Source organism: Spea bombifrons, chromosome 1, assembly GCF_027358695.1.
Source record: "Spea bombifrons isolate aSpeBom1 chromosome 1, aSpeBom1.2.pri, whole genome shotgun sequence".
Taxonomy (NCBI): Eukaryota; Metazoa; Chordata; class Amphibia; order Anura; family Pelobatidae; genus Spea; species Spea bombifrons.
Window position 1 is genome coordinate 1377517 of NC_071087.1, and position 15169 is coordinate 1392685.

At 47.3% G+C, this 15169-nt stretch overlaps 1 protein-coding gene across 1 annotated transcript in view; it reads right to left on the minus strand.

Annotated features, from left to right (window-relative positions):
• The window catches only part of LOC128477104 (transcription factor COE1-like), a 57777-nt gene that overhangs the window by 16953 nt on the left and 25655 nt on the right, over positions 1-15169 (minus strand). Inside the window, exons 2-8 of the mRNA XM_053458050.1 lie at positions 14671-14827; positions 11850-11913; positions 10661-10716; positions 10304-10377; positions 6764-6832; positions 1135-1216; positions 91-208 (exon numbers count right to left, since the gene is read on the minus strand). Of these exons, the coding sequence (XP_053314025.1) occupies positions 91-208; positions 1135-1216; positions 6764-6832; positions 10304-10377; positions 10661-10716; positions 11850-11913; positions 14671-14827 (620 nt within the window). The remainder of the gene's footprint in view (positions 1-90; positions 209-1134; positions 1217-6763; positions 6833-10303; positions 10378-10660; positions 10717-11849; positions 11914-14670; positions 14828-15169) is intronic.

A 15169-nucleotide genomic window follows, 5' to 3' on the forward strand; every position in this document is an offset into this window, starting at 1 on the left:
TCTCTCTAGTAGACTGGGCACAGATAATAAAGCATCATGCAGGTAGTCAGTAATGGCACCGCACTCGGGTGGGGTTGGCCCAGTGCTCACCTTCGGAGGGGTCCAGTCTGCGGGCCCGGCGCCCGTGCTTGGAGTTGTTGTGCACAAACATGTTGTCAGATACGGCGAGGACGTGACCATCCACGTTGATTGTAGTGGAGACCACGACCTGTGATGGCAGAGAACTGAGCGTCAGCTCCCAGGGGTGCAAACGGACTCCATTCACAGCTGGTCTGAGGACCCCAAATCACACCAACATGCGCAATCATGCAAAGTATGCCAGCCTCGCGTAAACCAGGTCACTGGGGGCTAAACCCAGACGCCCTCCATACAAGTGTGTACTATGTGCCCCCATTCTGAGTGTCTACCCCCCCGTGCCGAGTTTATACTCCCCCGTACTGAGTGTCAACCCCCCCGTGCTGGATGCCTATCCCCCCAGTGCTGAGTGTCTGCCCCCCTTTCCGAGTGTCTACCCCCCCAGTGCCGAGTGTCTGCCCCATACTGAGTGTCTGCCCCCCGAGTGCTGAGTGTACCCCGTGCTGAGTGCCCCCCCCATGCCCACATACCCCAGCATGCCGTGTAAAGCTCACAGGTTGTGTTGTTTGTATCAAGGAATGCAAATGAAGTGGGATGCTAATCACGTTAGAATGTCATCATTATCAGCTCTTTAAGGAGCCCCCTAATGAGCCGACGAGCCCCGCTGTGAGAAAATAACCGGCAACCTTCTGCGCCGCGAGTCCATGTCCCGGGGCTTAACCCTTACAGTGCTGCTCACAGCGGCTCGGGGAGGCACGAGAGCGGCGCCGAGACTATCCTTATTATATATATATCTTAATTCAAGCTGATCTCCCCCCCGCTGGAGAGGGTCTGATCCGGTACGGAGGGTCTCCCCCGATTGCCATAAGAATTAGAGCAACAATTTTGTTACCATTAAGACTTACTGTGCGATAAGATTCACGGGGTCAAGACACGAGATATGACTGTCCCCACCTCAAGCCCCCAATATCTCCAACCGGGGGTCTTTCACTTACATGATCATGCCAGGGGGAAGCCCACCCTTCTCTAACCCCCTGCACTGACCGACTATAGACTAACCTGGAACCTCCTCATGTCCCTCGGATTTCCCGCATTCTTCAGACAATTCTGGTTACATTTCAGGAAGAACTTCAAGAAGAACCTACGGGAAAAAACGAGAGAAACGGTTCAAATCGGGTTTAAATCCCCCACCTAATTATATAACTTTCAATTAAATGAGCAGTCCAGCTCCAGCCTCAGGTTCCATCCCTGTCCCCGAACCCTGATGCGTTTTAAAATAAAAATGGCTGAGCAGACCTGGCAAACGAATGAACGAGGAATGAAAGGACCTGATTGGCCAGGACCGCCCGAGATGTCCCCACCACGCGTCAGACTGGACCAGTCCCTTCCGCTGCGTGGAACGCGTCCGACGTGGACAAAGAACCCATGGAACAGCTTCCACTCCGGGCCCGGGGGGCGTTCTAAGCTCGGATTTTGGGGGATTTCTAAAGTCTGTGTGAGAAGGTTTAGGGGGCGCCCCGGGGCCAGCGCAGAGAGAGGGCGGCAGAGGCCAGCAGACGGATCCGTTCCCGTACGGCTTCCAAGAATCCTGAAATATTGATGGGTCTGGGACGCTGCCTGTAATGGGCATCAGTGCGTGAATTATGCATGCGCTGCTGCGTAACCAGACACGCCGTCTCCTCGGCACAATGCCACACGCAAACACTTAACCACAAACCGTCCTGCCACGCACGGGGCCACGGCGGATACACGCCGAGTGCGCCCTCAGACCCGAGCTTTACTCCAAACCAGTCCGGACTCAGAAGCTAGGAAAGGGATGGTCTCCATCGCTGCGTGCCTCGTTTTATAGGGTTATGGATCAAAAATGCCGGCAGACCAGTTGCCCGGGGGCCAAACGGTTAAATGGTGTTGAAATACTTGGAGTTCCCCAGCGAAGGCGGACGGCCAATGAATAGCGACGGATACGGTGCCTGCAGACCGTCCAATCAGACGAGGAGAGAACATTACTAGCATCCTGACAATGCGACCAATCAGGAGAAGAAGAGCCTACTGGTAACGTAGCTCAGGGGACAGCGCTGAGAAAACGACCAATCACGGGGGAGGAGGATCTATAACTTGGAAGACGGCGCTGAGAAACTTGCCAATCGGAGAAGGAGAGCATCTTCTGACCAATCAGAGGCCAGCGCGGAGCGTATCACACTGGCACCAACGTCATAGTTCTGATACAATGTTTCCCAAACGACTCCCGCCGAGCGGAATAACGGCTGCCGGCGGATTGTCTCCCACCTGGGGAAATCTCTCCCCGCGCGGCACCGACACAGAAATAAGCGGAAAAATGACAATACCGCGTTCGCTTTGACATATTTTATTTACAAAGCTCTGAAGGATAAACATATGGACCCCGTTTAACGTCTTTCCACTAAACTGTCATATTTCACAACAAGGTGTTTAGAGACGACGTTCATAAAAATAAACATTTGTGTCTGTCACCAACCCCCCACGCTCTGCCGCACTCCTACCGCGCCGGCTTCAAACATAGCCTGAGTGTGAGTGAGGTCTGTGTGGCTCCTGCCTGTTGGTCAAGGGCCCCCAAAGTAAGGCTTGGCCTATGGCAGATGCCCCTCTTGCCCCGTATTAAACACAGCAGTCATTATTACAACGCAGAACGCAGCAATGTAACGACTGGGTATCCATCAGGAACCAGGGCCACCCTCAGCAAGGGACAGGAGGGCCCCCGACCCAGGACCCTCACTTAGCAAAGCCTAAGCACTGCTGCTTAATGCTCTACACAAGCTTTATCTTACGGCTAGAAGTTTCCAGAAAGTATATTTTCTATTTAAATGGTGTTAGTGAGGTCGATAGTTGTGTTGTCCCCTCAGCTTTGAAGACCACAGGGGTCACCATCTTCTGACTGAAGGAAGGACCTCATGAAAGTTCCTCTCGCTCTACGTCTTCCTCTCTGGTGAGGTTGGTCACCGAATGGTCTTCTTGAGCCCCTAAGAAGTCTCCCTTCTCTGGGGATAATACGGCTTCCGCCATTTCTATTTAGATCTAAACATAATACCCGTGTTAGGAGACGAAAGAAACTTTTCAAAATTATCTCAGAATACGATGAAGGGCTCTCGTTGGGAATCATCGAAACTTTTACCAAAGGGGACACCAAACGATGACCGGAGATACCCCTCCATGATGAGAAGGGTTCAGTTGTAGCCAATCCCCCCCCAAGCTCTTTGGTTCTGGTGAGCACCGAACTCCGGCGAGCCGGTGGAAGCGCGTTCCTCTCTCTGCACTCTGTCGGAGCAGCAGAACTGAAACTCCTTGCGACTTTTTCACCTACTTAGGCAGCAGCCGTGCATATGGTCTGCCAGTTAAAAATAAAGGCAATATGCATAAATTAGCATACATAATGTACCACTCTCCCCATTTAATATGCAAATTCCCTGAAACATTGCAGAACACCTTCTGTTCGGAGTGAATAAATTTGAATTTGCAATTAGAATAATCTTGTATAATTAATGAAAAGCATCAATTTTGGCTCATAAGTAATTTGATTAACATGTTGATAGGGCACTTATTGAGCTCTCTAAACCACTGGGGCCGGGCTGGGAGTTAGAGGGCCTTTGAACGAGGTAAGAGAAAGAGACCGAGGGACCCCACTTGGTCTACCAGGAGGGCCACCAAAAAGTGCTGGAACGATGAGCCCGGGTTCCCAGGAAAACTATGGTCTGTTCAATAAACCATGAGCATTAAGGAGAACATCTCAAGGGTTCTACTAAGACTCAGGTCTACCCGATCAGATAGGTCAAGGAATTCTCTTCTTAACAAATTATGAGGTTCTAGGTTCTTCCACATTTGTCCCAAAATCAGGTCAAGAGTGCTTGTCCTAGAGCTCCGGTATGGACATTTTTACAGATAAAGGTCGAGATGTATGACGATGGTGCCATTTATTACCCTATGTATGATATCATGCGCGTGGACTCCATGGGACTGAGCTCCTGTCCACCTCTGGGCTTTTATGGTGTCTTCTCCAAATTTGCTCTTGGAGTTTCTGCAGTTTTAACTTGAGAAATACGTCCTTGGAGTTCCATGAAGGCGGCAAGACCATTGGGTACTTGGCCAGAAGAAGGGTTGGCAGGGAGGTTCTAAACACAATTAGAACCAAGAATTCTTTGGCAGTTTTTGTAACATTTGTGCAAAGAACCCCAAAGAACCAAGGGTGATGGGATTCCACCGAAACGTGTACGAAACAAGCTTTATTATAATAGAAAAGAACGACACACTTTGGATTCGATGTGAAGAAAACTCAACAGGAGATCAGAAGGCCACCACCACCGAGACAAACACTTCCATCCACCACGCCAACTGCCCCGACCTCTGGCAGAACATGGCTGTGTATATAAACGTTCCAGAACGCTTTCATCCAGAAGGACGGGTTTTATTGTATCGGAGGAAGAAGCCACCGGCTCATTGTCCCCGTCTCAGAGTGACAGGCAGAGCCCCCCACGCAGGACGTGACAGACGGGACAATGGGCAGACTAGAGGCTTCTTATCTGCCGATTTCTATGGGATCAGCCGAGACCGGCGGCAGGGAAATGTCACCCGGCGGTATCTGAGCCGCACATCGAGGTCTGTTCGTGTGATGAGACCTCCTCATCCTCGATATTCACGCTCTTTAGAGACTCGCATAAAAGACATGGAAATGAAGCCGGGCAGCGATAAGAGGTCTGTGGCCGACACGAAATAAGAAGCAAAGAGGTCATCCCAGCATCTTCCAGCTACCCGCGCAGCCGGTCGCTATTACAACTCTCCTGCACTGTGTTATAAGTGGATTCCTCATCCAAAAAGAGACTTTTGTGTCACTCGACAGAACACAAAAATAAAAATAAAAAAACCCCACCACAATATACGTAAAATAATGTTTAACGCTACGCCCCAACCCCGATTCCTGCACCAGTGATTAAACAAGTTTCAAATAGATGGAAAGCTACAGAGTGAGCAGCCAATCAAAGGGGGTCAGGTGCATGCTGGGGGAGTTCTAAACAGAAGAGATAAAAAAAACTATTTAAAAAAAACCACACATTTTATTTATTTATAGTGATTTCGTATATTACAGGAAGCGTCTGCTCTGCTGATTTCTTTAACGTTTTCTGTGATCGATACATTTAGGAATATAGGAGACATTTTTCTTAAATCCCCTCACTGAATTACCCTCTACTACTTCTGCTGGGAGGCTGTTCCACTTATCTACCACCCTCTCACTAAAGTAAATGTACAAAGAAGCCCCGTACTCAAACTGTAGTATAAATGATTTCAGTGACCGGGGTAAAACTCGCTGAGTGTGGAATAGCCGGAGTGTCCGGTGGCCGGAAGTAATGTTTTAAACACGAGGCAGTTACTAAAGCAATCAGAGCGATGGGAAAGTGGAGGGTTAATAATAATAATAATAATAATTCACAAATGTCTCAATCAGTTACTTTGTACAAAGACTTTGGATGTTTTGACCTCTAATAATCTTTTATTTAAAGTACAATCCAGACCCTAAAATGACTATTTTTTAATGCATGTTTGAAGCTATTGTCGACAGATAACTCCTCCCCCAGCTGCCCCCCACTGAAAGCAGGAAGCGTTCCCCAGTACACTTCCTCTTGCACACGCTCAGTAGCGCTCCCACGGAGTCAGCCGCAGCCAATCGTGTCATGTGCTACGAAGACACGCGTGTTCGGATCGTATACATGCACTCGCTGCACATTTCAAATGGGATTTCAGCTCCCCTGGACTAGCGTGAGAGTTCTACTGAGCATGTGCAAGACGTGTACTGGGGTATGCTCCCTGCGTTTAGTTGGGGCAGCCGGGGGGAGGAGTCAAATGAGACAGAGAAGAATTCCCGTACCAGTTCACAAGCAGTAACACGGACTCCAGTACCTGCTTAACATGGAGGTTTCTTTATGACTCTCCTAGGGATCGTAAAGCTTTGGTAACATTCAGGGAAGACCCTGTTCCTTAAATTCAGCAGAATACGTGAAACGGCCCATTTATTCCTACGTGTTCTGCGTGGGGGATTATTTATCGCAACCGCAGGGTCTGGGCGGCCGTTGTCTGGAAGGTTTGGGTCCCAATAGACCTTCCTTTTCTGGAGTCCTCTGTTTGTCCCCTGGGTTCGGCAATCTAAAGATCTCGGTGAGACGGACGCCTTATCTACGGAACATGCGGATCGTTACCCCGGCGAGCAGCGTGGGGGGAGGCCCAGGGGCGCTTTGTCCTGCAAAGAACCGCTTATCTCTCTGAGTGACGGATCTGACCCCTGGTCGACGGAGGGGAATTAGAATGAAGACCGGGGCTTTATGAAACGAGTGACGGGCAGGCGATCACAGATAGGGGAGACGGGAGGAGAGAAGAAAGGGAGACGCGAAGTAAGCAGTGTGATGAGTAAGACATCCGAACAAAAGAAGAGGGAGCGGGGAATACCGCGCATGATGAGAAGCAACAGAAACCCCCAAGAACGAGGCGGAAGGTTCTAAGTGCTGTGGACTGCTGGGTGTCCCCAAACTGCTCCAACCGGTGGCATCGGCTGGTCGGGGGAGGGGCGGCTGTGGTCAGGACACCTCCGGTCGGGGAGGGGGTTTGCAGTAACCTTTACCTGAGTCTCCTCTATCTCCACATACCTAGGTGAGACCGGGTGCAGACCTACCTGTCGATGATCACCGGGTCCGACGGCGTCTCGTTGCGGTTCCCACAACTCTTTTTGTCGCAACATCGACTGTGGAATAAGAAGAAAGGAGAAAGGATGCGTTAAACGGGCGAGAACGCTCAGAACTCACCGGCATCGCAATGCGAGGGAAGCCGGAGCTCGGTACAGGCCGCTGGGCGCTCGCCAGGTCGGCAGATGTCTTATTGTTCTATATGTTCGCTGCATTCACATTAATCGCTGTAAATGTTATGAGCGCACCACGCTGAGATATGGCTCACTGGAAGTCATGTGGACGTCTGAAGGAGAGACCTCTGAGGTCCAGAAAGCGTATTTTTCCTATTTTGGCCAATAAAAGGCATCTAACTAACCCATTGTGTTAGAAATCACCAACAATAAAAAAAAAACAATTCTGTCTCTTTTTTAGATATTTAGGTGGAATCATTTCATCTGTAGAAGAGACCTCTGAGGCCTCAGACACATATCTGACTTATCTGACGTATAAAAGGCATGTAACTCATCTAAAGACTGACATGTCTGCACCCAGATGATTAATTCCCCCAATGAAATATCCTCATTATATCGGGTTTAACTTCTTTATTGGTGAAATGTTATTGGTTTATAGAGAGAAGATGGCAGAATGTGGTTGTTAATAAAATTTCTTTATTGTATCAACGCGACTCTCATCAACGATTATCCAAATATCCCCGGATATGAACCAATCTGTGAACGAGGGACCCGGCGCGCGCATCATTAACGTTTCAGGATCCCCCCGGGCTTCGAACTTTAACAAGCGGCTGCCTTTGAGAGCAGAACGGAGCTTTTCTCCTGCTCTTTGCTATCGTAATACTCCTGAAAACTTTGAGAATATCAGATAAACAGTAAACAAGGGCCCCGGGGCCCGAGCGCCGCGTCTAATGAACCACTATTCTCCAGGTACCGGAGCCGAGCCATCCGAGGGATCCCATCCCACGTCTTAGAACTTTGCCAAACACGGAGCCGTGGCTTCCAACCTCTAAACTCTGGGGACTTGGACTTTTCGACAAAGTCTTGGCTGCTCTTCCATGCCTCATTACCCCCAAATCCTTAACATAAAGCAGCGCATAATGGCCCCCTGGAGACACAGCCTTTGGGACAAACAAGACGAAGAGATGGCAACAATTACCAGACAGGAGACCATCAGAAGCCACCTGAGATGCCGGCTCAAAGGCACGTTAGAGAAAACATAGAATCAATTGCGGCTTTTTGTGACCCGACGTGCTCTCCTCATCAGTCAAAGATCAATTACTTTGTTTACATCAACAAACGAGATTAAGATCGGACCAACTTCCTTGATTCACGTCTGAGGAACCATTATCCCTGTTATACTTCTATTATATCTGTTTTATGCATATCCACGGGGTAATAGGGTGTAAAGTAGAGCTGAAGATATCGCTTGTAGACATAAAGTAACGTAAACTCGGGAGCTGCCCCTCCAGCTTCATCTTAGTTAAAGATGTTCCTAGTAGATTGTGTTACTCAACAAATTCATTCAACCAGTAAATGAATCAATCAAAAATCGAACAAACCGGTCAAATAAGGAATAATCAGAGACCTTCACGCCGGAATCACCAATGACCTTGTAATTTGGAAAACAAACATCTCTACTTGTTGATTGTCTTCTCCAAGGAACCCCGTCAAACTGAGCTACCACAGATGTCTCCAAGTAAAAAAGGGGACCTTCTCTAGGAAACATCGCATTAGGTCTCTTTCATCACTAGTAACGAGAAACCCCAACCCAATCATCAAATTCTCAACCATGACCATCGCACCATGACTACGGCTCTCCCACTGTGGACAAGAATGCTGGTGGATCCTAGTGACATGACGACATTATACAAGTATGGCGGACATGTGGCTTTGCGGTTCTCACGTGCTCTCTAATGGTTGAGGAAAAGCAAACGTTTAATTTGGTTATGATTTGATTGTGAGAAGGGTTCTTTATATCAGTAAAATGTTTATAAAAAATGGCCGAGAATGTATAAGAACATTCAGCTCTTCCCAACCACATCATCGTATCAGTAGAGAAGCCCGATAATGGAACGTTCGTCTGTTCTCTAAAGCAGAAAAACATGAAATCCTCCCAGGGTCTCAGATTTCTGTTTTGCTTGGTAATTCATTTCTCTTGAATAGTATTTTGGAGATGAGTAAAGCGAAATTCTTTGTGTATTGTTCACCGCACGATTTCCAAGCCAACTCCACCCAAACTGTCCACAAATTAATGGCAGGAAAACATGAGCTTCAGAGGAGCGATGTCTTCCACACATGACCTGCATTATTTTACTCGAGACAAAGCCTAGAATTCATAGCGCTCCAAGAAACAGCCGAAACAGATTCTTAATGGCCATGATAAATGTTAAAGCAGAGACAGATGGTACGAGAAACTATGACGCTGTGGAGGAACATAGCCCTAACGCTGGCCAACCAAGCCCTAGGTTGTCCTCTGATTTTTATAACCATTACCGATTTTCCAAGCGGTCTATTCCGCTTCTCAAGGACCCTAACGGTCCCAACTTTCAACGAGCACCTCACTCAGCCTCTCTATACTCAGCAACCAAGAATATCTGAAAACCACGGGGGGTTGGGGACCACCGCGCTGACCAAATTACCATTCCAACATATCCCGTAAGAATTGCCATAGGGTGGAGAATCTAGACGAGGAAACCTGGTTTTACCGCTTTACTAAACACACTAGTTTGGCCCAAGCTGGCCAAGAAGCAAATAAACCAAAGCAAATAAAACAAAAGCTCAATGGCCCATTAGATATCAGGTCAGGAGAGGACACTGTCCCACCACGCCAGAGACAATAATGATCAGCCATTGGATGGAGGTGGGAGGCCAGAACCATGTTCCATTGGCTGGAGAACGATGCCATAGCGTGCCGTCTGCTATCATCTCTCACGCAATGGGATATTGTTTAAAAATATATAGCCTGACAGTTTGTTTGGAAACCCAATTAGTTTTATTTGTCAAGGGTGTTAATCTCTTTGCTAATAACTTTTCTAATTAACACTGAATCTTGCTTAAACGAACCCAATTAATCTTATTATTTACGTTTTTCTTTTAGCAATTGTTTTTTGAAGGATCTGTACCAAAAAGTTACTTATGGAAACCAAACACGAGCAAGACCTTTCAGGAGGCTCCTTCCAAGCCCGGGCCGGTCTTTAACGTAATGGTGTCATCCTGTGCTGAATAATCCAAGCCTCTAACCCTCCAACAATCCATTATCCAAATTTATAAAAAAATCCCTGAATGTTTTTGTGGTGCATCATTCATCTTTGATTTGGTTTTATATTGTAACTATGCACCATTTTTTGGGGCACAGAAGATGGTATGGTCCATCAATCAGGCAACAGAGTGGATTAAGCTCTGCATCGTAGCGATGGCGTCTCTAAGGACTTCTTCTGACTGGAACACGTTCTTGAGAATCATATTTATTAATACTCCAAATTTCATAATAATTTTAAGGACCGTACAATGAAATCAACAACAGCAGCTGCTCACCTGCACATAATCTCATGGGTGAGGAGGACCCGGCACATCTCTGGGTTCTTGTCTTGTCCTTCATAGATAATTGGCTGTAGAATGAAAGAGTTGTACGTTATCAGGCAGCTCTACGCGCAGATTCTCGGCACTGGAACGGACGTGTTTATTTCGAATAATATTTCTCTCGCTATCACTCCCTTTTTGGTAAAGTTCTCAGAACTGAGGTAATTTCAGGGAAAAGCTTCCCATAGGGCGACCAAAAAGTGTAATCAGCCCCCGAATCGTGATATGCTGAGTAATCAGATTTACTAAAATAATCTCTGAATCATCAATCTCTGAAACAGGGCTCCTGGTGATGCACAAGTCAACACGTACCTGCTTGGACATGGAGTCAATGAGGCGGACGTACAGGTCCTGCTCCGTTCGGAGTCCTGAAAAATAAGAGCGGGGAGACCATATGGCGAGGTGACTCTAAGGAAGACTAGCAAAGTCATGAGATTGCAATGAAAGAACGGACGCGAACAACGGGGAGCGGGTTAAAGCGGCAAATCCAAGAGACGTGACCTCGTCGGTGAAGGGGAGCAGCGTGGGTCATGGAGAAGGGAAGGTCCTTCTTTCCAGGAGCTCCAAAGCCTGAATCATTCTGTGATTGATTAGTAATGCTTGGTCAAATATTGATTAGTAATACCTTGTATGATATTCGCTAGTAATGCCTGGTAAGGATACCTGGGAACGCTTCAGGTTTCGCCTGGAGACTCCAGGTGAAGCACTATTTCTACTGGTCGCTATTGAGAATCTCCGGGTCACAGGAGCCCCACGAGGCGCACACCACTCACCGCCCGCTTACTCTCCTACCACATGAATTGTAATGCCTTTGAAGCAGCCCCACAAGCAACCTCAGCGGACCACCCGCCAATGTCAGAGAGATCGTCCTCTGATGTCAGTAGCCCCCCTGCTGACATCAGTAGCCCCCCCGCTGACATCAGTAGCCATGCCCACCCGTATCCCGAAGAGGGAGAGCGCCTGGTTGCCTCTTCAGATATTGATTTTTAATACAAATGTTTGGATTTTGAATTCCTGGCAAGATATAAGCTAGTTATGGCTGATTAGATATTGACTAGTAATGCCTGTTCAGGTATTGATTATTAATAATGCCTGGTCAGCTATTGGTTAGTAATGCCTGGTGAGATATTTGGTAGTAATGCCTGGTATGACATTGATTAATAATGCCTGGTCAGCTATAGATTAGTAATGCCTGGAAAGATATTTGATAGTAATGCCTGGTATGACATTGCTTAATAATGCTTGGTCAGTTATTGATTAGTAATGCCTGGTATGACATTGATTAATAATGCCTGATCAGCTATAGGTTAGTAATGCCTGGTGAGATATTTGATAGTAATGCCTGGTATGACATTGATTAATAATGCCTGGTCAGTTATTGATTAGTAATGCCTGGTATGACATTGATTAATAATGCTTGGTCAGCTATTGATTAGTAATGCCTGCCCACGTGGACTTTTAATCCCCAGCTAGATATTACGTGGGGCAGCGAGGTTCTTACCGTTGCTGTACAGAAGCTGGAGCCTGTAATGGATCCCATTGTTGGTTTTTTCGCCGCTTTGCTCCTGAGAACCAAGAAAAGCAAAAGTATCAAGTAAACAAATAAATACCAGCAACTGTCTGCATTCACACGTTAGCGAGAGAGAGGTTTGTCTCGACTACTTCTTCTACCGCATTGATTTCTTTAGAACAGGGGTGTCCAAGTTTTTTCTGCAGTGGGCCACTTCATCAGAATTGTATACGTGCGCGGGCCGCACTCATTTTTCACTGTGACAAAAAATATGGCCTTTAATAAAATATGCAGATTAAAATAAAGTAAAATGACACAAAACCTTTATTCTTCCTCTCACTGATTTCTGGGCCTAGAAAGTTTTGCGACTACAAATTCATTATTCCCTAGATTTATTCTAGGGATGAACTAAAATGAAAATTCTGGACCAAAACATTCAGGGTTCACTTAGCCAAAACCTAAAATGACCCCCACCTTTAAAAACAATAATAAAAACTCACATTTTTAATAAAAGTAGGTAACACACAACTGGACAAAATTAGCAATATGACTTGGCAACCAGTAAATGCTGGCAACCCAGGCAACCAGTAAATGCTGGTACCTAGGCATGATGGGACTGTGCTCGCTGTGATTGCTGTTAGCAATCACACTCCTATCATGCCAAGTCAGCCAGTACATGCTGGTACAGGGTGGCTGTAAGTGATGTGCAGACCCCATACTGCTGGCAGCATCAATACACAAGGGGGGCAGCTAGCTAGGTTTCAGCATGTACTGGCTGACTTGGCATGATAGGAGTGTGATTGCTAACAGCAATCAAAGTCCCATCATGCCTAGGTTCCAGCACTTACACATCCAACCAGTAAATGCTGGAACCTAGGCATGATGGGAATGTAATTGCTGTTAGCAATCACACTCCTATCATGCCAAGTCAGCCAATACACGCTGGTACAGAGTGGCTGTAAGTGATGTGCAGACCCCATACTGCTGGCAGCATCAATACACAAGGGGGGCAGCTAGCCTGGTTTCAGCATGTACTGGCTGACTTGGCATGATAGGAGTGTGATTGCTAACAGTAGTCACAGTCCCATCATGCCTAGGTTCCAGCACTTACGCATCCATCCAGTAAATGCTGGAACCTAGGCATGATGGGACTGTGATTGCTGTTAGCAATCACACTCCTATCATGCCAAGTCAGCCAATACACGCTGGTACAGAGTGGCTGTAAGTGATGTGCAGACCCCATACTGCTGGCAGCATCAATACACAAGGGGGGCAGCTAGCCTGGTTTCAGCATGTACTGGCTGACTTGGCATGATAGGAGTGTGATTGCTAACAGCAATCACGGTCCCATCATGCCTAGGTTCCAGCACTTACACATCCATCCAGTAAATACTGGAACCTAGGCATTATGGGACTGTGATTGCTGTTAGCAATCACACTCCTATCATGCCAAGTCAGCCAGTACATTCTGGTACAGGGTGGCTGTAAGTGCAGACCCCATACTGCTGGCAGCATCAATACACAAGGGGGGCAGCTGGCCAGGTTTCAGCATGTACTGGCTGACTTGGCATGATAGGAGTGTGATTGCTAACAGCAATCACAGTCCCATCATGCCTAGGTTCCAACACTTACACATCCATGCTATCATACACACTCATTTATTCATATAATCATTCATTCACAGATTCATTCCCTCAATCACACACACTCATTCAAACACCCTCCCCACCCCCTTACCTGCACTGTAGCTCCTCGATGCCGCTTACAGACTTCAGCAGGGGGCGCGGCCTCCCTCTGCCTTCTCTGCTAAAGCACAGAGGAAGTAGGATGTCACGTGAACTCCACTTCCTCTGTGCAGTCCAGAAGACCCTCCCACAAGTAAGTAGCAGGGCTTGAGGTGCGGCTCGCATAAGATCGGTTGCCCTGGCTGCCGATCTTACGCGGGCCGCACCTCGAGGTCTCGCGGGCCGCATTTGGCCCGCGGGCCGCATGTTGGACGCCCCTGCTTTAGAAGCTGGCTGGTACAAAATAATATGAAGACGGCCCCGAGGGAGAATGTTTGGGCGTACTATTTCTACCATTTCTATCCCCGATGATGCTGAATCTACCCCAATAATGAATGTACCCGATCCATCGCACGGGCAGACAAGCTCTAGAGACTTCGCGTTGAGGTCTGAAATAAGCCTGACCCTCAACAGCGAAACGCGCGGGGGGTCTGCTTCTGATGTATTGAGAGTCTGTGAAGCTAAAGACTTGCATCATAATTAAGTAACGGACTCCACACCATTCACCGGAGCATTCATTGAGCATTAATGAGATTCATATCTATGTCTCGTCGTATCGAGATCAGATAAACCGCAATAGTAATTGTTTTCTGATGAGGTCATCACTGGTGACTATGACATCATCTCTCAGTTGCGGCTTTTAAAGCCATTTTAATATTTTATATATTCACAGGCGACGAAGGCTTTAACACATTGTGCGATCTAACGAGGGAACAGAGACAACTCCTTTAGTCACGGAAAACAAGGCTTTTAAACGGCTCCTGCAGCTCTATTGTCAGACATTTGATCTTTTGTTTCCTTTTATTCAACAAATCTGGTATTTTATTATATGCAGAGTAGGTCTGGTGGTGGATACGTGGAACAGCCTCCTAGCATAAGTGGTAGAGGCTAATACAGTAAGGGAATTTAGACACGCATATGGCTCCTGAATCTAAGACAAGACCAACGGGCAGACTAGACGGCCCGAACGGGTCTGATCTGCCGGTGAATTCTATGTTCTGCCCCAGGATACGCTTCCCATCCCTTACCTTGTCTTTTTCCACAAAGTCTATGAAGGAGGTTCTCTCGATCTCCACCGGCTGCCCCTGCCTGTCATACAAGGCCAAGACGAAGTGGAAGAAGTTGGATTTCCTCAGGTTAGAAGGAGGTTGTTTCTCGAAATGAGCTCTGGCCAAACCGACCCCGCTGCAGGAGATGAAGCGATAGACAAGCGGTCAGAAGACCTCCAGCAAGAAGCAGAGAGCGAGCAAGACGGACACGGAGAGGAGAGAAGCTCTCGGACCCGTAGCGGGAGAAGAAGTAGAAAAAGAAACCCTCAGAAGCAGTAAGTTTGCTGAGCCCCTTCCACCGGACGTCACGGAGATGTCTCCTTAACTAGCACTGACCGGTCCGAATAAATAGTGCTTGGACCACTTTTTGGTAAAGAGCCCAGAATATGGTGAATGTAAACTTTAAATAGAACATTCTATATCATTCTATATAACATTCCATAACATTCTATATAACATTCTATATAACATTCCATAA